The sequence below is a fragment of the Salvelinus sp. IW2-2015 genome, linkage group LG22, assembly GCF_002910315.2.
Source record: "Salvelinus sp. IW2-2015 linkage group LG22, ASM291031v2, whole genome shotgun sequence".
Taxonomy (NCBI): domain Eukaryota; kingdom Metazoa; phylum Chordata; class Actinopteri; order Salmoniformes; family Salmonidae; genus Salvelinus; species Salvelinus sp. IW2-2015.
In genome coordinates, this window is record NC_036862.1 from 9,784,023 (window position 1) to 9,805,714 (window position 21,692).

The 21,692-nt window shown below is 43.0% G+C and overlaps 1 protein-coding gene and 1 pseudogene across 1 annotated transcript; one reads left to right on the forward strand and one right to left on the reverse strand.

The window, feature by feature from the left end:
- The first annotated feature begins 1,814 nt into the window (after positions 1 to 1,814).
- LOC111949450 (uncharacterized protein DDB_G0286299-like) lies at positions 1,815 to 14,066 on the forward strand. Its single transcript, XM_023966649.2, has 3 exons — positions 1,815 to 1,982; positions 9,773 to 11,680; positions 12,728 to 14,066. Exons 2-3 carry the CDS (start codon positions 9,964 to 9,966, stop codon positions 12,748 to 12,750), a joined length of 1,740 nt encoding a protein of 579 aa, XP_023822417.1. The 5' UTR covers positions 1,815 to 1,982; positions 9,773 to 9,963; the 3' UTR covers positions 12,751 to 14,066.
- Positions 13,480 to 19,669, reverse strand: LOC111949453 (transmembrane protein 87B-like; annotated as a pseudogene).
- Positions 19,670 to 21,692: the final 2,023 nt, after the last annotated feature.

Genomic DNA, 21,692 nt, shown 5'->3' on the forward strand with positions numbered 1-21,692 from the left:
CTAGCGGTTAATAGCGGTGGGCCGGTAACCAAAAGGTCAATGGTTCGAATCCCTGAGCCGACTAGATGAAAAATCTGTCGATGTCGCCCTTGAGCAAGGCACTTAACCCTAATTGCTCCTGTAAGACATTCTGGATAAGAGTGTCTGCTAAATTACTGAAATGTAATGGTGTATCTAAATGGGTGTTATTTATGATCAAGCCCTTGAATGGAAAATATGTCATTACCCTACACACACGTCACCAGAGGCGGCGAGAGCCTCTCCAGGCACAGACAGCTTTCCCTCTGCCTGTCTGCGACATCCAAATGACATTGGGATTTGCTCACTCGGATAGCGGCTGAAAATAATGTATTCTCTGATTGGATCAGCCAGTGATGGAGGAGAAGGAATGATGAAATATTTCAGGCACGTTGGCTCCAACCTGCCTAAGCTGGTCAGAGGCATAGGAGAGCCAGCAGTTCTAGTGGGTGATCCCACACAAAAGACAAACACCCCACTCGGGAGATAAATGACCACCCCCAAAAGAACAGCTAACTGTGGGTTACTGGGGAGAGCCCACTGTGTGTTGTTGTTGAGGAAGCAAAGATGGTAGAAACTCCACCTACTGTAACAGAGGTTCCATCCTCCACCCTACCAAGCCATGCCCACCAAATAATTTATTGAGCCAAACTTTGGTAACATTCTATTCTAACATTCTTCAGTTAATGTCTGCACCTTTCTTAAACCCTTTGATGCACCATGCAACATCCCATATAAGGAGAGGATTTCACATGGAGCCATGCATGACACGGGGCTGGCTCGGCTGCACCATGCCCTCCTGTACCCTTAACCATTAAATGGATGCCTTGCTGACTCAAAGCCAGCAGTGTAGCCTAGCCTGCACAGATAGACACGCTGGCATCCTCCACAAGGAAATGAAGGCTCAGGGAACGAAAGAGACCAAGTCCTCGCAGATGTACTGTCTTATAAAATATGAATCACGCAGCAATGCTTTTCCAGTGCAGCGCACAATTTACTCTATCCAGGGGACAAATGTTGTCCAATATTAAAACGGATAGGCACAGACAGATATGATGGCATCCGTACAGACTGCCTGAGCACACGGCACAATGTTCCACTGAATCCTCCCTCTGCTCGGGTGCCCCAGGCCCACTGATGGAATTTCTGTGATTGGCTATTTCTCTCCATACACCTTCGTTTGTCTTCTGTTTTGCAGTCTCACTGTATGGCAAGCAAATGGCCACTTGGTTCTCCAACATGGCTGATCAATGCTGATTGGTGAGGTCGAAGGCTGATACATAGTGTGGAATCAAGAGATGGTTTCCAGAAGAAGAAAAAACATGTAATAAAAGGGCTTTTACTCTGTGTTTCATTGGTGGTGGACATTGTGATTGATTAAATAAATTGACATTTCATCCACTCTAGGTGTCAATTGTGCTTCATGTGCTTGAAGGGCCATTGTTCCCAAGTCACATGAGTTCAAGACGACGATACAAAGCAACGGTTGGCTGCACACCAAAATTATGGGAATGAGAGCACATGGGAGGATAACCTGTCTCAAGATTACGTGATTTTGCGCTTTAAATCGCACAATTTTACAGCATATCAAATGCACGTGGCTCTTCGCTCTAACTGGGCAAATTACTGAGGGAAACAAATCCGAACCGTACTCTAACCCTCTTGCCTAGTTAAATAAAGGTTAAATTACTAAAATTAACCCGCTTAGTAGTGGGGGTGGGGTGGGTGATCTCCGTGGTTGCTAAGGGCAACGGGTGAGATAGATGGTCTGTATTTGCGGAGCCGCAGCTGCGCGTCTGTTAATACCAACGCGACCCTCACGTCCCCGCGCAATTCTCCACACTGGGTTGGCTGCTTCAAGGCATGAGGATGCGAGCAGGGATTTAGTGTGTGTCTTTTCCCGTCTGGATCAGTTTATTACCTTTCTCCAGCACACAGAAACGGATTTAGCCACACGAAACAAGGTTTGCAGAGATTATTCGTTTTTTTTCCTTGTAGCCTAGCCTCTTTGTTAAATAAGCTATTAAATGCATATGATGATTAACTTATGCGATTAACATTTACCGTTTAATTAACCTTTTATAGTCATACAATATGGCTATTGATGAAGCTCTTGGATGGGCAGCACAGTTTGGTTTTTGTTGGATGATCTCAACGTTGAGGGACTATGAACAGGCTGTTGGTGGTTGATACGTGCGCGCTCGGTGCATCTCAACTCTGGATAGCCTACATAAAATGAAATGTTTGTCATTTTCTGGCATTGCTTTGGTTCGATAGCCACTTGTTTGGGAAGACAATTGTGCGCTCCAAAACGTACTTTGGTGCCTGAGAACCTGAGGCTCCTCATTAAATCAATTTCCACTCCCATTCGCCAGACTGCCACGTTATAATTTAAAGGCATTCAAGTGTGAATTTAAACGGGGCCAAGTAGGACCTCAATTCCATTTTACAAATGGGATCTCTCACGAGAGGGAAAACATAAGAGAATGTGTAGAGGTTTCGAGAATGTGTAGCCTAGTCTATGAGCTTCACAATAGACAAGCGCTGGATTTGTTGGGAATGTGGCGCTGTTGTTTTTATCAGTGAGGATTTCATATTACTAATCACGCATGTGTTGATTCCAGGATTATATGAATGTAATATTGCCTCATTCATCGAAAAGATGGCTACAAAGCATTTTTTCCCTCGGCATGACTTTTGCCAATGATGCTGCATTTACGCGTTATAACGCGGAACAGCTTTGTCATTAGGCCAGGCCATCTATTGTTCGTAATGCGTCTTGGCTACAACTTGGAAATCATGTCTGTTGTTGTGGTTAAATTAACGGGTTGAATTCCCTTACATAGGCTATAGCCCAAACATTTCAAGAGGAAAACATAAGTTAAAAAAATTCGGTAGACGTTTATTTTAGGCTAGCCTACACAAAACTGGGCTTGTGGCTTTGTTACATTAGCAATGCAAATGAGCGTTTGAAAAGCACGGGCACCTGCTGTCTCAAGCATATGCATTGGCTTTTTCAGCAGTGTGTCGTGAAAAACATTAGCGTGAGCAACAACAGTGGAGTCGGCGGTTTTCTTTCAAAATAAAAGTCCCCTAATTGAAATGTATACAAATAGTGGAATCCTGCCACAAATGGACTACATACAACTATTATGCCCTGTACAGCTTAATCTATGGATTGTGCACCCATGAAATGGGGTATCAGCATACCCAGTGACACCCACAGAACATAAATCTGTAGATTTTATACAAATATTATCATCTTAGCTCTTATTGCGGGACTTTGACTGTGGAAAATCAACTCTCAACTTGGCTTGTATTGCGCATAATAGACTAAGACGCGAATATGTGTGTAAACTCTACAGATTTTTGTTCTGTGGGTGTCACTGAGTAGGCTGAATCATTTTATGGGTGCACAATCCATAGGTTAGGCCAGGGTTTCCCAAACTCGGTCCTCAGGATCTCAATGGGTGCACGTTTTGGTTTTTGGGTTAGGCTGTAGAGTGCAATATGAGTTTCAATACGCATGATAGACTAACTGGGGAGGTGATTTTCCCCAGTCAAAGTCCTGCAATAAGAGCAAGACACTAATATTTGTGTAAACTCTACAGAGTTGTGTTCTGTGTGTGTCACTGGGTAGGCCGATCCCCAATTTCATGGGTGCAGAATCCATAGGTTGTACAGTGCAGTGCATATATAAGTATCAGTGGTGGAAAAACGACAAAATTGTCATACTTGAGTAAAATTCCTTATATCCTGAACAAAAATGTAAATGCAACATGCAACGATTTCAAGTGTTTTACTGAGTTACGGGGCTGTGCATTGGATTTAGGAGCAGGGTTGCTTGTTTTGTACCTAATGAGTAGCCTTGGGTTACATTTAGCTTTTTTGCATTGTTTATGCTTGGGTTACTTTTAGCTTTTTTTGCATTGATTATGCAAGTCAGTCAATTTAAATAAATTCATTAGGCCTTATCGTGAGGATTTCACATGACTGGGAATACAGATATGCATCTGTTGGACGATGCCTTAAAAAGGTAGGGGGTGTGGATAAAAATTATTGTGTGACCCCCATTTGCTTCATGCAGCGTGACACATTTGGCTGTGCAAAGTTGATGGATATTGGCGGGAACTGGAACACGCTGTCGTACACGTTGATCCAGAGCATCCCAAACATGCTCAATGGGTGATATGTCTGGTGAGTATGCAGGCTATGGAAGAACTGGGACATTTTCAGCTTCCAGGAATTGTGTATGGATCCTTGTGACATGGGGCCGTGCATTATCATGCTGAAACATGAGGCGGATGAATGGCATGACAATGAGCCTCAGGATCTCGTCAAGGTATCTCTGTGCATTCAAATTGCCATCGATAAAATGCAATTGTGTTCGTTGTCCTTGGCTTATGCCTGCCCATACCCTAACCCCACCGCCACCATGGGTCACTCTGTTCAAAATGTTGACATCAGCAAACCGCTCATCCACACGAATGCATACACGCTGTCTGCCATCTGCCCAGTACAGTTGAACATGGGATTAATCCGTGAAGAGCGCACTTCTCCAAAGGTGAGATTTGCCCATTGAAGTCAGCCCATTGAGCTTCCCTGGGACGGTTTCTGACAGATTGTGCAGAAATTCTTCGGTTGTGCAAACCCACAGTTTCATCAGCTGTCCGGGTGGCTGATCTCAGACGATCCAGCAGATGAAGAAGCCGAATGTGGAGGTCCTGGGCTGGCGTGGTTACACTTGGTCTGCTGTTGTGAGGCCGGTTGGGCGTACTGCCAAATTCTCAAAAACAACCTTTGGTAGAGGAATGCACACTTAAATTATCTGGAACAGCTCTTGAGGACATTACTGCAGTCAGCATGCCAATTGCACGCTCCCTCAACTTGTGGCATTGTGTTGTGTGACAAAACTTCACATTTTAGAGTGGCCTTTTATTGTCCCCAGCACAAGCCGCAGTTGTGTAATTATCATGCTGTTTAATCAGCTTCTTGATATACCACACCTGTCAGGTGGATAGATTATCTTGGCAAATGAGAAATGCTCACTAACAGGGATGTAAACAGATTTGTTCCCAAAATGTGAGAGAAATACGCTTTTTGTGCGTATGGAATATGTATTCTATCTTATTTCAGCTCATGGGACCAACACTTTACATGTTGCGTTTATATTTTTGTTCAGTATATTAAGCAAACCATCCGGCACAAATGGCTTGTTTTTATTTTTATTTACGGACATACAAGGGCACACTCCAACACTCAGACATAATTTACAAACATAGTATTTGGTGTCAGGGAAAATACATGGGAGTACAAAGTACATGTTTTCTTTAGGAATATAGTGGACTAAAAGTAAATAGTAGGGATGCACGATATATCGGTGAGCATATCGGAATCGGTCCGATATTCGCTAAAAATGCGAACATCGACATTGGCCAATTGTCTAGTTTAACACCGATGTGCAAAACCGATGTCGATGCTGACGTGCATACCTATATAACGTAGGTAGATGACGTAATGACGCCACGAAAAATACAGCGCTACACAGAACAAAAGCAGAAAATTACTAAGCGCGCACTTCCAACAACTAAATAAGTTTAAGTCGAACAGTCATTTGAAAGAGTAAAAAAATTCAGCGGGACAACTCAAAGGCGAAATCCATTGTCAAGATGATGGATTTTCATTGCCCTTGACAATCAACTGTTCTCCGTCGGGGATGATGTTGGCTTTCGCCGACTGGTCGAGCACCTCTAGCCCCAGTACACACTACCAAGTAGTCACTATTTTTCAGATGTTGTCCTACCGGAGTTACACAGTATTGTTGAAATTAGAGGTCGACGATTATGATTTTTCAAAAGCGATACCGATTTATTGGAGGACCAAAAAGCCGATACCGATTAATCGGCCGATATTTATATCTATATTTTTGTAATAATGACAATTACAACAATACTGAATGAACGCTTTTATTTTAACTTAATACATCAATAAAATCTAGTCATAAATAATGAAACATGTTCAATTTGGTTTAAATAATGCAAAAACAAAGTGTTGGAGAAGAAAGTAAAAGTGCGATATTTGCCGTGTAAAAAAGCTAACGTTTAAGTTCCTTGCTCAGAACATGAGAACATATGAAAGCTGGTGGTTCCTTTTAACATGAGTCTTCAATATTCCCAGGTAAGAAGTTCTAGGTTGTAGTTATTATAGGAATATTATAGGAATTATAGGACTATTTCTCTCTATACCATTTGTATTTCATATACCTTTGACTATTGGATGTTCTTATAGGAACTATAGTATTGCCAGCCTAATCTCGGGAGTTGATAGGCTTGAAGTCATAAACAGCGCAATGCTTGAAGTACAGTGAAGAGCTGCTGATTAAAGCAGGAAAGTGCTGTTTGAATGAATGCTTATGAGCCTACTGCTGCCTACCACCACTCAGTCAGACTGTTCTATCAAATATCAAATCATAGACCTTATTATAATAAACACACAGAAATACTTAGGTCATTAATATGGTAAAATCCGGAAGCTATCATTTCGAAAACAAAACGTTTATTCTTTCAGTGAAATACGGAAGCGTTCCGTATTTTATCTAACGGGTGGCATCCCGAAGTCTACATATTGCTGTTACATTGTACCATCTTCAACGTTATGTCATAATTATGTACAATTCCGGCAAATTAATTGCGGTCTTTGTTAGGAAGAAATGGTCTTCACACAGTTCGCAACGAGCCAGGCGGCCCAAACTGCTGCATATACCCTGACTCTGCTTGCACAGAACGCAAGAGAAGTGACACAATTTCCCTAGTTAAAAGAAATTCATGTTAGCAGGCAATATTAACTAAATATGCAGGTTTAAAAATATATACATGTGTATTGATTTTAAGAAAGGCATTGATGTTTATGGGTAGGTACACATTGGTGCAACGACAGTGCTTTTTTCACGAATGTGCTTGTTAAATCATCACCCGTTTGGCGAAGTAGGCTTTGATTCGAGGATAAATCAACAGGTACCGCATCGATTATATGCAACGCAGGACAAGCTGATAAACTAGTAATATCATCAACCATGTGTAGTTAACTAGTGATTATGTTAAGATTGATTGTTTTTTATAAGATAAGTTTAATGCTAGCTGGCAACTTACCTTGGCTCTTGCTGCACTCGTGTAAAAGGTAGTCAGCCTGCCAAGCAGTCTCCTCGTGGAGTGCAATATAATCGGCCATAATCGGTGTCCCAAAATGCCGATTACCGATTGTTATGAAAACTTGAAATCGGCCCTAATTAATCGGCCATTCCGGTTAATCGGTCGCCCTCTAGTTAAAATGCACATCTGTGAGCTACTTGCCAAAAGAACTATATCGGTATCGGCCAAAAAATGTAATATGGGTGCAACTCTAGTAAATAGTAAAGTACAAAGATCTCAACACCTACATGGGGCGGCGGGTGGCCTGGAGGGTAGGAGTGTTGGGCCAGTAACCGAAAGGTTGCTGCATCGAATCCCCGAGCTGATAAGGTAAAAACATTCTGTTCTGCTCCTGAACAGGGCAGTTAACCCACTGTCCCCCAAGCTCCGTGGATGTCGATTTAAGGCAGCCCCTGCACCTCTCTGATTCAGAGGGGTTGGGTTAAATGCGGAAGACACATTTCAGTTGAATGCATTTAGTTGTACAACTGACTAGGTATCCCTCTTTCCCTACTTAAAGTGTCACTATAAAGAAATCGCTCTGCCATTTCCTGGTTGCTAAAACTCTTAACAGTTCACCTAATTTGAGTTTACGTGACAAAATGTAAAGAATCATTGTACCATCTGTGAAATACTTTTTCCATAACAAAAAAAAACATTTTTGTTTGAGCCATTTGAAGCTGGTGTACAAAACCGAAAGTAAAATATGCAAAAACAAAACTTGAAAACGGGAAGCATAGAAATAGCACACATAGAACAAATCTACCGCTTCTTAAACTTGCCTTCAAGTTGAATGATAGATCTATAACTCACATTTCTATGTGAATCCGGTCAGGTCGCCCAAAAAGTTACATTCTGCCACTAAGTAGTACCTCCATTTTTTTTTACCTAAGTACTTTACACCATTGATAAGTAGGCTGTGCAGTGCAATTTCAAGATATATATTTTTTGGGGTGGGGGGGTTAAACTAATAATTGTCCTTTATTGACTTTATATAACAACATTCCCCCACACAAATATTGTCCAGTTGTGGCATGATTCCACTATTTTGCATTCGTTTCAATGGGGCACTTTTATTTTGAATGCGAACTGCCGAGGCCCCTATTGTTGCTCGCGCTGTTGTTCACGACACACTGATGAACCCGCCCACCCTTCATTTCTCCCGGTCTCTCCCTCATTAAAATGATGTTCTATTGCTGCAGCGCATGATTGGAGCTCACAGCTAAACTCAATCGCAGGGGCATCTTAAACCCCCTCGCTCTCACTGCCGGTTTAACATAACAAAGGGGAATAGAGTACTCTGATGAAAACCTGACAAAAAGGCTAAAGCGCGCGATTGTCCTTGTGGCAGGACATGCAAGCGTGGTCTCCACTCCCTCCACAGGCGCACATTTGAACCTAACCGGGAAATCAGATTAAAATGTGTTATTGGTATCGTGCTCCTTTCTCGAAATAGAAGAAAATTGTATTACAATGTATGTTGCTGTAATCATTTTACGTCACATGCAGTCACAGGGACCGTTTGAATAATCGAATATGCCAAAGTATGACTAGCCTACATCATAAGGTGCACCTCTGGTGTTTTAGATTGGAGAGAGAATTTATTTCAAATTTTCAGATGGATGATTTGGAGAGAACGTGAAATCGGTATTAATCTATAAAGATAGCTTAACCATGGATGACATTGCTACGTTGCAAAATAACCCAATGCAGACTGGAAAACAAGGGCAGTGCTTCACAACACGATAGGAGATAAAGGGGTTGTCTGTGGGTGAAGAGATGTCTATAATAAGGGGGGTCGAGTCTATAGAAAATCATGGCCAGAGAAAATAGTGCATTTGTTAGTTTCTGTTTTGCCTATAACCTTTAATGATGTTATGATGCAATTATAAACATTTTCCCAGATAAAAATTATCAAGGTGGCTTTTGCTTTGGAAGCAGACATTTTATGTCTTAAAGCATAGACATTTTAAAATTAGCTAAGCCTTTTCTTTGTCATTTTCCATTATGGAGATTTGCTGAAGATTTTAGATTTTCACTCGCCTCTGCTGTCATTGGATGTTATTGTTTAAGCTTACTATCTAGAATGTCAGCTTGTTTTTCCTGGATACTAAAGCCCAGACATAAACCCTTCAAATGGTGCTGAATACTAAACAAAACCACTGATCCACTTTTCTAAACAGCAATGCTCTCTAGCATCTAGGTGACAGGAGTCAGACCCTTGTGGCAACATGAGATTATCTGGAGCATGTTATGCCCTGTGTTTATTTCCTTCTGACTGCTCTGGGCCACACATGTCATTTCCCCATTCTTCAAAATACCCATCACTTCTCACGTAGAATTTGTCACGCAAAATACCCATCACTTCTCACGTAGAATTTGTCACGTTACATTATGTTGGTTTGTGGTTGGATGCATTGGCTTTAAATCGTTTTGAGCAGAGCTTTGCTGTTGTAGAGATGCAGTGCGTGTTGCATCTGCTGTGTCTGGAGTACCCTAGACTAAGTCATGGACTGTCTGTGTTGTTGATTTATACATTGAATCCTTTCTCATTTCATTTCCACCAGGTTCGTGGCCCCCATTCTCACCGCGGAATATGATGCAGAGGCCCTCCTCTCCGAAGGGAAGTTGAATGGGAATACTGGCATACGTGTCAGCTCGTGATCAATGAACTCAGTCCATTCAAGCACAAAAGGAACTAACCTGAACTACTGAAGAAAAAGAGGGGATATAACGACACAGACACCTTTTTGCGGATATGGCGGCGACAGATGCCTGTGCAGCACCTGTACAGGAAGAAGGCACTACCACCACCGAGACCAAAACAGAGGTGGAGCCCACAAACTCAGAGACTGTCACAGAGGCTGTCACGTCTCCACCCGAAGAGGTACAACCTGCCGGAGAGACCACAGAGAGCACAGAGCAGCCGGCCGATGGCAAAGCTAAACAGGCCTCTGAGAATATTTTCTCTTCCTTCCTGAATAAGAGTGGACTGGGAAAAGTCATGGGAGGGAAGAAGAAGAAGGAGCAGAGCACTGAGGCTGTGGAGGCTAATGGAGAGGGCAACACAGAGCAGAAAAAGGCCTCTGACCAAACAGAAGAGCCGGCAGCCAATGGTACAGAGGCAGCGGCAGAGGACCAGGCCATTGAGAAAGCGCCGGAGAACCAGGTGAAGGTCCGATCCAAATCCTTGGACAGGTTAGAGGACCCTGAGGCCCTCAATGCCACAGTGGACACAATGGAAGATGCCCCGGCAGCAGAAGAGTCAGAGAAGCCTGCCTCCAGTGCAGCGACCAAACACATGAAACGCTGGCATTCCTTTAAGAAGCTTATGGCCCAGAAGAGTCACAAGAAGAGCACAGAAGATTCTAAGGAGGGTGAGGGCAGCGAGGGTGCATCTGGGGGAACACCTGGTGACACAAGTACACTGGACTCCAAGGCTTCAGAATCCAGTGGCCAGAAACGGTGGAAACTGAAAAGGTCATGGACATTCCAGGGGCTGAAGAGAGACCCGTCAGTCGTAGGCATCAGCAAAGCCGCTAAGAGCGAGAAGGCGGAAGGGGAGGAAAACGCCGCAGAGAACGATGAAGCGGCTGCGCCTGAAACAGACGAAGCCAAGGCACAGGTAGACGGCGAAACACAGGAGAAGACCAACACAGACGGAGAGGAGGAAAAAGGAGCCACCGCCGCCCCACACAAATCAATGAACCAACATGCAGATGAGATCTGGACCTCCTTCAAGAAACGCGTGATGTCCAAGCGGGCAGCAGACACGGTGGCTGCCAGCGGGGAGGAGGAAGGTGCTGCAGCATCTGAACTGGCCGAGCAGACGGAAGAGGCAGGCAAAGAGCAGGCCAAGTCGGCCAAGACCAAGCGAACGCACTTCAACCGCGCCGTTTCGCTGAAAAACTTCATCATGCGAAAGGGGAAAAGCACCAGCGTGGACCAGGGAGACGGCGCTCCGAAGGAGGGTAAGGAGGCGGCAGATGGGGAGGCGAAGGACACAGAGGACGCGGCTGCCCCAGCTGGCACGTCTGACAGTCAGCAGGCGGCAGACGGGGAGGCGAAAGACACAGAGGACGCGGCTGCCCCAGCTGGCACGTGTGACAGTCAGCAGGGAGAAGCTGACGCTGCTCAGGGCGAGAGCAACGACAAAGGAGAGGCTCAGGTGGCCAATGAGCACACAGTCGCCGATGGAGAGGCAAAGGAGCCCGCAACGAGCACACCGTCTGGTCCTGAGCCAGAGAAGGCCAACTCAGCTGAGCCCGCAGCACCGGCAGAGCCTGCGGCAGAAGTGAAAACCAACGGTGAGAATGGTTGCTCGAACGGCACGCCCGAAGAAGACGCCACACACAATCATGAAACGACCCTGAAAAAGGACGGACCAACAGACGAGGCCAAACAAGAAAACACCAACTCCACGAAGGACGCGAAGATGCTGAACCTCGGCACAGGAAATGCAGTTGCCCAAATCGGTGAGTTTGCAGTAGAAATAGACTGTGGCGATGATGACCTCCAGCAAAATGGAGCTAACATGATGACACAGGTCAAATTAGAACTAGGGACTAGCTTTGAGTTAGAGGCCGGGGGGGAGGGACCTTCTCAAAATGGAGGGTCCCATTCTGAGTCAGGGGAGACCAACGCTGAGCCACATAACCAAGAGGAAGCGCGGAAGAGGATGTTCTATGAGGCTGCTGCATCCATCGTACAGACAATTATGTCAGCGGCCACTGAACAGTTAGAAAATGAGAAGAGCTTTCTGGACAATGGTCAAAAGTGTTCTCATTATGCCAATAGTGGGAACACTTTTGACCGTTGTCCAGAAATGTTCTAACTGTTCAAGAAAAGGTAAGGTGATATTAACATCAGTTTTTGTCATTGAGGGTTTACAAATATGATGCTGGGTGAAGCTTTAAGTGGAAGCGTAGTGTAGTTATGTGATACTGAAAGCCGTTCACCTACTTTGATGCAGCGCTTTGAAATCCCTTTAAGGACACTCAACGCTGCAGTAGGTAACATGAAACATGTAAATAGTCAGGGAAAGAGCCACTGAACCAAACGGTTACTCATCGGTATCCATGTCACAGCACACAATAGAAAGGTCACTGTGTATAACAGGGCCACTTCATTATTGTAGGGAAAGAGGGTCAAAGGACATCAATAATGTTTAGTCAATCAAAGGATTAGTAGTTAAATCAAAGTGTCACTTGGGCTGTCTAGGAACAAGATTAAGCACCTTTCTCCCTGGGGTACCAGTTTATCGATGAAAGTAGTTTTTCCTGCATGTTTGGTTCACAGTTTTCAGTCAGGGCCCATGTCTACAATATTGTGATTCACCCTAAGGAGTAAGTCGAATGTGCTGTGAATCTGTCCCAATAGTCTTGAGTAATACTAACACTTCACAAAGATCTAAGACTATCAGTCAGCACCATGTCTACTACTAATTAAAATGTTTTCTATGAATGTTCTGATTTTAAATATATATTTAAATATATTTCATTTTTTCTGTTATCATTCACCAGACAAAAAGGCGGGAAACGTGTGACGACACACAAAGAGGATTAGATCAGCATGGGATTCGTTCAGCAAGGAGCTTTGACCCCCCCCCCAAACGGAGTAATCACATGTTTTTCGCCACAATTCTTCATGGTGAGAGCAATGCAATCCATATAGATGAAAAAATACTCAAAAGCAATAATTCAGTCATCAATCAGCGCAGTTCTTGCTTACCATTCCATGATCAATGTAAATGTTTTCCTTGTCCTCTACTAGTGAGATTTTATATTGTCAAAAAAAGGAAAACGTTACATCCTTGTCAAATGTTAATCTCTATGATCTCTCATTCCAGGATCAAAAATACTTAGTTTTATATCAATTGCCATTTTGTTTGTAGTTTTGTCAATAGATATTTCGAAGTGCACCCGAGAACACATTTGAAATGATTGCCCTACAGACTGCCCCCCAATGTGGATTAATGAAGTAATGTGTTCTAATCTCTTTCTGTGTTAATGTTTTTAGACTGTTGTGTACATGAATGAACCACCATAAAATATGAAGTCAAAATGTTTTTTTTCTAAACACATCTTCTCACTGTAACGCAGATTGATCTGCCGTTGATATGTTTTGTTGATCAATGATGTCACGTGTTCGCTAGGAAATTGTCAAACTAGAACAATAAAGATTCAAATCGAACAATTTAAAAAAACATAATTGTGGAGGCTATTTATACATAAAATGTTGATGTACTGTATGTAGGAAGGCATTATGGAAATGCTATTGGTCATTAATCTCTATTTTGATAATCCTACATCCTTTTACATAATGGCAGATTTGTGCAGTATGCATTAGCTGGAGTACTTCAATTTCACAATGAATTGCATCAAGCGGTGAGCTCATTCAGAGTAAATTACATCATGTTTCAGATAAACATGTCTGCTATAGTCAGTGTCAATGCCTTGGCAGTTGAGGGACATGTCTGTTACCATTCTGGTAAATACGCTTGATACAGCACTATACATGAAATCACCACAATACTGTTGTCTGTTAAAACTAAATCTCTGGGATTAAGTTATTATAGAGATGACAGACAGTAAGAGCATATTATAACAGATATATGTTATGTAAAGTTATAGGCTAGCTAAAAAAAAAATGCCAAAATGGGCATGAAGTGATAACCTGCAGTGACAGACAAATACAGGGCGGCATCACTGAAATGGGATGTTACCCACAAGCCACAGCCATCCCTGGAATGTGGACTTCATTCATCTAAAGGTGTTCATGATCATCACATAGTCATTACATTCCTGTTGTTCTCTGACAAATCAATCAAGTAGGACAAATAAAGGTGATATTGTTTTCGTATGTGTGTTAGCAGTTCATTTTTTTAACAAACAAACGCTCACAATATGACTTAAAGGTATTTTTTTGGCATAACACAACTATACTACAATATTGTTGGAAATACTAAGTGGTAGCTGTAAGAAAAACACCCCAGGGGTCTCATTGTTGGATGTGTTGACCAGATAGTTGGTGGTTATCGGTGGGAACAGACACAAAGAATCTATTCTGGCCCACGCAGTCCTGCAGTGATGGTGCTCTGCCCTCAGGCAGGTCACTGTGTATTGACTATAATGTCTGGAGCGTTTCATCCGCTTAGATAAACAGTCTCTCTTTAAAAGGTGAATATGATACACAGATCAGTGAAATGTCACTAATGGCCACTTTTGTAGAAAACTGAAAGAAAGGGGTGAACCCGGGGACTGTAGTGCTGTGTGCGTGTATAACAGTGAGTGAGAGAAAGCGAGAGGGACAGTCAGAGATCTCAAGAAAAATAACGAGTCTGTGTGTGGGGAAAGTTGTAGGGGAGTGTGTATGATTGTGCTGGGCCAAGTGCAAGACTGCATACTGGACAAAAAAACACATTTAATCACATTCTGCACTTTAGCTATGTAAACAGTGAAAGGCATGATACCATTTGTAGTAAAGAACCTAAAAAAATAAACCAGATATCCACAAAAATATAAATAAGCAGGCATTCTAAAATAAAATAAAAGTAGTCAGCTCATTACGTCATAGTTTATCCCATCGTATTTACAACCGCTGTTTACAAAGCTTACAAGGACGGGATAACATCCTTCATGTACAGCCATAGGGTTGTCTGTCTGCAGTGCACATCGTCTCCCTCAGTCTATTCCATTTTAGACATCTCAAAATTGATTGTCGTGGTCTCCTGTGGGGAAATAAAAGCATAGTTGGGATGACTTTCCAAAGGTACGTGGTGGACTGAAAAACAAAGATGGACATTGAAGTCAATCGATCTTTACAAAAGCTTTAATAGAAAAGATACATGCGATCTGATCTACCGACTACCCTTTCCATACAAGTATATTCACATTTTGAAGTATTACACTTTATCTTCGCCAAAAATGTGAAAGTAATACAAAAATATATATCTTAAAGACATCCCTTGCATTGACAATCCTAATGGCTTTATTTGATGTGGGGTTAAAAATAAATAAAAAGATACACAACCACACCACTCTTCCGCACCCTCTCGTTGTTCAAGCCAGCAAGAAAACAGGGAGGGATAAACAGGCTGATGTAAACCTGACTAGCTACTGCTCTTTAATAAGCATGGAGCTGGCACCACCTGCTGTTCACGCCAGGAATAACACCTCGTCTTAACTCGTCAGAGTCCAGTAGGGGCAGTGCACTGGGACAGAAAGGAAAACGTGTTAGATTGATTTACAGCTGTCTTCTCGTCAGAAAAATCAACTATCCTTTCTGTGCTTGTTTCACACATCACAGAGTGTAAACTGATTTAATTAAGTTGAGAGTTTCGATGTTCTTACTATGTAATAACCACCCTGTAATACATTTCTAGTCAAAGTGATTATATTATCACTGTCAATCATGGTTAATGTTCCTAACGTTTCTACAACTTCAATTTGTTCGCACTTACACATCTGCCATTGAAGATGGGATATTCTCTTCGACCCATTTCAGATCCTCATCCTGGGAAAAAAACCATTTCCTATTACCAAGACAACTTCTCTGAGCCAGAAAATGTAGTTCATAGCCTATATTCTTAGTATGGGTGGTATCGCTGTGCTATGGAGAAGGCTCTCTTGTTCGGTTTGGCTGTTCCATTTGTCTCGGACTTCAGACCCCTCATCTTCACGCCCTCTGGAAGTACACTAAATAGGACAAGATCAGAATCACAGATTTGATTACTGTATGTTGGCTGAGTCAATTGCGTTCTATCAAAAATGGCTGCTTGGAGAGAGAACCAAGGTACATTCATCCCATAGACTATCAATACACTATGGACGTGTCACAACTAGGCCAAAGAGGTCTAGCTACCTATCAAGACCGGGTATGATACTGTATTTCATCCTCCAGTGAACCATATGCAGTATCAACTTGTGTTCCTATGACTGAAATACCAAAACAGCAGTGACTCTTAACAAATGTATCATTCATCAGCTGTTCCTTTGCCCCGTCGTCACGCTCCTCGTCCTCTAGGGGGCTGAAGGCGTATCTAAGGGGAACAGGACATGACATCACAGATCAGGGGCACGTTCAACATGACACATTGTTGTGGAACGTTCAGATAGCATATTTCTATGTAGAACAAGCAATCTTCTCTGACATACAGACTAAGCGATCACGCCGGCTCTATTCATGGGATTCCTATCGGCAACGGTCGACAACATTTGGCTACTGAACATGGCCCACTTGGGCTCAGCACCATCTCAATTCAATTTGAGTTGACTTGGACATGGGATTTCTCCATACAAGTGCAATTTTATGTTCTGAATTGACCCTAACTTTGCCACAGATTTCTCTGTTGACATACTGAAGGATCCTAGCCAGTAACCCAATCCCTAGATTAAAAATCAAACATGACTTTGGTTGAGAGGGTTTTGGCCTTGTGTTGAACTGTTTAGCCGTGACCTCTTACCTCTGGTTGTTGGCAGACGGCCTCCACAGAAACATGATGACCAGAAGGATGGCGGAGAAGAGGAACCTTCCAGAAAGCATCGTCTATCCACAGCTCCCTCCAGTCCTAGAGAGATACAAAGAGAGTGAATAAGAGAGAGACGGGAGAGGAAGAGAATGTGAAAGATAATATATCTAATGCCAAATACCAGTTCACTAGAGGTCAACTGTGTGTGTGTGTGTGTGTGTGTGTGTGTGTGTGTGTGTGTGTGTGTGTGTGTGTGTGTGTGTGTGTGTGTGTGTGTGCTCAAAATTGGTTATATTTCCTCACCGTCAAAATTGTCAAGAAAATATTATTTTCGATGCTCCCTGACTTTCTAGCTTTCATTTCGGTGATTTCTTAGCGCGCTGGACACAGTCAATAAACTATGAATGTAGGTCCATTATCATTTCTACAGTTTCGATTTGGTTTTAGACATTTTAAAGTATATTGAGTTCGATTATTATTGTTTTTACTCAAACCACCCGCATGTGTTTGGACACCCGTGGCTTAAAAAGTTACGTAACGTAGTAAACAAACACTACTCACCGACTGGCACTTTGAAACCTTGAAGGTCTTTATCATCCAGATAATGAAAATGACTGAGGCTGCAGAGTAGAACAGTGACAGGCCAAATATATTAGATTAGTGAATACTTGTAATCATGGGCACACCAGTGTGTATAGTACACTATGTATGAAATGTCTCTGTTAAGTGGTTGCAGTAGCACAGCCGCAGACAGCTCCTCACCAATAACGGCGAATATGAGGGTGTTGGTAAAGTGGCGATACAGGGAGAGCTTGACCACGTTTCTTCGTAGGCGAAGGAGCTTCATGGTCTGGGCCAGGCTGATAAAGATGTGATTGGCTGTCAAGGACTCCAACATAACCCCAGCACACACCCGGCTAACAAACAGCCCACCTTTGAAATACAATTCTCAACAGAAACAGTTTACCCAATAATACCAGTCTTCTTCCATTGACTGTCAACATAACCAACACAGAAGAGTTTGCCTACCTTGTCAACTGAGCTGATATACCTGAACGCAAACCCAAGCTAATCAGGGTGTAAGTGTAAGGGTTTTTAGCCATTTTCTCATCACTCAGGAGGAGTTGAGCTCCCCTCTGCCCTCCATGGCCAGGTTAAGCACGTCTGGAAAACCTGGTATGGACTTAGTCATCACTATACTAACTGGTTTTCTGGCTAATTGGTTAACTAACTGAATCCACAAAAAATACTGTCCTGTCAAACTGCAGGAGAAAAAAAATGTGTCCGTCCGTGAGAATAAAATAATGCATTTGTCAAAAGTCAGCAGTGCCTCCGAGCTCTTCTAAATGAAGTTATTGATCGCCTTGATATAAGTGTCCCTGTAATTAAACATTTAATTAATCCATGTGACTATGGCTCCCTCTGATGTCTAAATTCATTTTTGTGAGGCCAGAGGATATTTTCTGGAAATATTCCCTTCTGGGTTATTCCCTTCTCTGAGACAAAGGCGAAGGCAGGCGGAAATAGAGGGAGATGTGCCAACACCAACCACCAGCAAGGCACTGTCGCACACAGGGATTTCAGGAAGTGAGAGCGTTGGAAGAGGAAGTCGGAGGGGGGGGGGTGGTACGAGAGGGAGAGAAAGAGAGATGTGAAGGGAGGTACAGTACAGGATATCCACCCGCAGAGGGTAGAGTCGAGCACAGACAAAGGAATGGCAGCAAGCGGCACCAGATCATCTTCAGCCTGAAAGGGACAGAGAGGAGAACGGACACACACACAGGGGGGCAGCAGAAAGGGAGGGAGTGACAGAGGGAGCGAGGGAACACTATCACATACTCTTCAGGCAGCCATGCAGATAGATACACACCAAGAGGACCCGTGTAGAACCAAACTGCCACTCAAAGAGGGTTGGAATCAAACTTGTTGGAGAAATTATGAGAGACACTGGGAAAAGGGATGAGGAGATCTGAGTAAGCTTTGGAAACACAGCCCAAGACAAACATGCCCAGAGGGAGAAAGAAAAGAGTCTGTAAAAAAAAAAGAGGTCTTAATACTGACAGACTAACTGCATACAGTGACTACTAGATTAACACGCTGACTGACAGACAGGCAGACTGACAGCCTCTGGTAATGTCTGACCACTCCAAAAGGATATCCATCACACAATGCACGAGTCAGTGAACGCCAGAATAATGTCACACAGTAGTCTGCTACTGCCCACTTGACCCTGTGAGAAAGACAGGCAAACACTGACTGTGGAATGACAATACTACTACACACACAAGATTCCTGGCATCCTTTGACCAAAGATAAAGATATTCAACAAAGGGCATCATGGCATTGTTTGGTTTAGTTCCATATCAAAAACGTATCAACATGTTTTAAAAGTCTAGTTAGGTGGACAATATATTTTGGGGAATACCGAGGTAGTATATTGATCAGAAGGGAGAGGACAGAGAGACCAGACTTACCGAATTGACCCTTAGGATTCCCTCGACAACGGAGAATATAAGGTAAAAATAAAGGTAAAAATAAAAATGAAATGAACAGTTCCACCCCAACCACCCTGTGTAGCAATGCGCCGAGCCTTGGCCTACAGTGAGAGAGAGACAGGCAGGCAGAGAGAGAGAGAGAATTGGAAATAGAGTTTAACACTCTCCACTGTCTTAACAATGTGACCTCTTATGAAGGGACTGACTCACTTGACAATTCCATAACCAAGACTAGCAATGATGACGAGCACACGGGCCAGGGTCCTCTTCACCGCTGAAAGGATCTCCGCAAACACTACTGCCCCCTGGACTTTTGGAGGACACAGCACACAAATAAAGCTTATTTATGGAGTACAACAGCACATTTAGCACCACACTAGGATCAATTATATCTTACCCAATTCCAACCTTGCCCACCAGGAAGATTTAGATAGAAAAACAATATTGACTAAAAATGTGTGTTTAGGGGTGTCCACCAAGAATGACCACTTAAACCCCATGTTGATTCCCTTAAAAGACCAATTACAGACAAAACGTGTTTCTCAAGTGATCACGTGAATTTCAAGTGATCACATGTGAAGTGTTCCAAAAACACATGTTTTCACATGTGAAATTTCATATGTGAAATCAAGTGGCTTTTCTGTAAGGTTCTTGTCTCTCCCCCTCCTGACAGGAGAGGCCGTCGTAGCGGATGCTCTGGAACTCGGCGTAGTACACGGCCTTCTCCAGCATGCTCAGGAAGACGACCCCGCCGATCCAGAACTGGATCCTGAGCAGCTCTCTCCAGTAGCAGGCTGACAGCAACACATAGATGACACACATCACCATGTAGAACTGCAAAAGGGACAGTTTGGTGAGCTGGCAAGGAACTAGAGAGTCTGTATTGTCTGATAAGCTAGAGAGCATGTCCTACAGGACCACACCTTAGAAGCTACTTGTGTTTATTATGCTACATGCAATGAAGCTGTAGTGTAGAGTGTTCTCCATGTAGACAACTTATCATGGCAGAATTGACTTACGATCATAAGAAGTCATTCTGAAGCTGAGATGTATTCATGGGTTCCCTTTCATACTGACTTCCACTGCAGGGGGTGAAGGACATAACAGTAATATTAGCCTATTAGTTAGTGCAGTTTTAATGTATTGGACTCAGGTTTCATGTGATTGGTGGACCTCTTTATATTGGATGTCCCAGTTCTGTAGTGGGACAGAGTCAGTGGCAGCACTGCTATTCTCCTTGATCTCTTTGATGTGGATGATGAATATGCAAGGCCATCCTCCCAGGTCTGAGCCATTGCATCAATGTGATGCTGGGGAGTCTAGGGGCATAGAGCTACATTATAGGATCTCTATGTCTAAGACAGCCAGGCATTAGGAAATAGCTAGCTGAACAAATGTTTTCCCTGCGGTAAAGAAATTAAGAACGGCAAATAAAGAAATAGTGTGTTAGTCTATCTAAATCACACACCATACATACAGCTGAAGTCGGAAGTTTACATACACTTAGGTTGGAGTCATTAAAACTTGTTTTTCAACCACTCCACAAATTTCTTGTTAACAAACTATGGTTTTGGCAAGTCGGTTAGGACATCTACTTTGTGCATGACAAGTATTTTTTCCAACAATTGTTTACAGACAGATTATTTCACTTCTAATTCACTGTATCACAATTCCAGTGGGTCAGAAGTTTACATAAAATAAGTTGACTGTGCCTTTAAACAGCTTGGGAAATTCCATAAAATGATGTCATGGCTTTAGAAGAAAGCTTCTGTTAGGCTAATTGACAAATTTGAGTCAATTGGAGGTGTACCTGTGGATGTATTTCAAGGCCTACCTTCAAACTCAGTGCCTCTTTGCTTAACATCATGGGAAAATCAAAAGAAATCAGCCAAGACCTCAGAAAAAAATTGTAGACCTCCACAAGTCTGGTTCATCCTTGGGAGCAATTTCCAAACGCCTGAAGGTACCACGTTCATCTGTACAAACAATTGTATGCAAGAATAAACACCATGGAACCACACAGCCGTCATTACCGTTCAGGAAGGAGACGCGTTCTGTCTCCTAGAGATAACGTACTTGGTGAGCGAAAAGTGCAAATCAATCCCAGAACAACAGCAAAGGACCTTGTGAAGATGCTGGGAGGAAACAGAGACAAAATATCTATGTCCACAGAAACAAGTCCTATATCGACATAACCTGAAAGGCCGCTCAGCAAGGAAGAAGCCACTGCTCCAAAACCGCCATAAAAAAGCCAGACTACGGTTTGCAACTGCACATGGGGACAAAGATCATACTTTTTGGAGAAATGTCCTCTGATCTGATGAAACAAAAATAGAACTGTTTGGCCAGTTGAGTCATCGTTATGTTTGGAGGAAAAAGGGGGATGCTTGCAAGCTGAAGAACACCATCCAACAGTGAAGCACGAGGATGGCTTGTTGTGTGCTTTGCTGCAGGAGGGACTTGTGCACTTCACAAAATAGATGGCATCATGAGGTGGGAAATTATGTGGATATATTGAAGCAA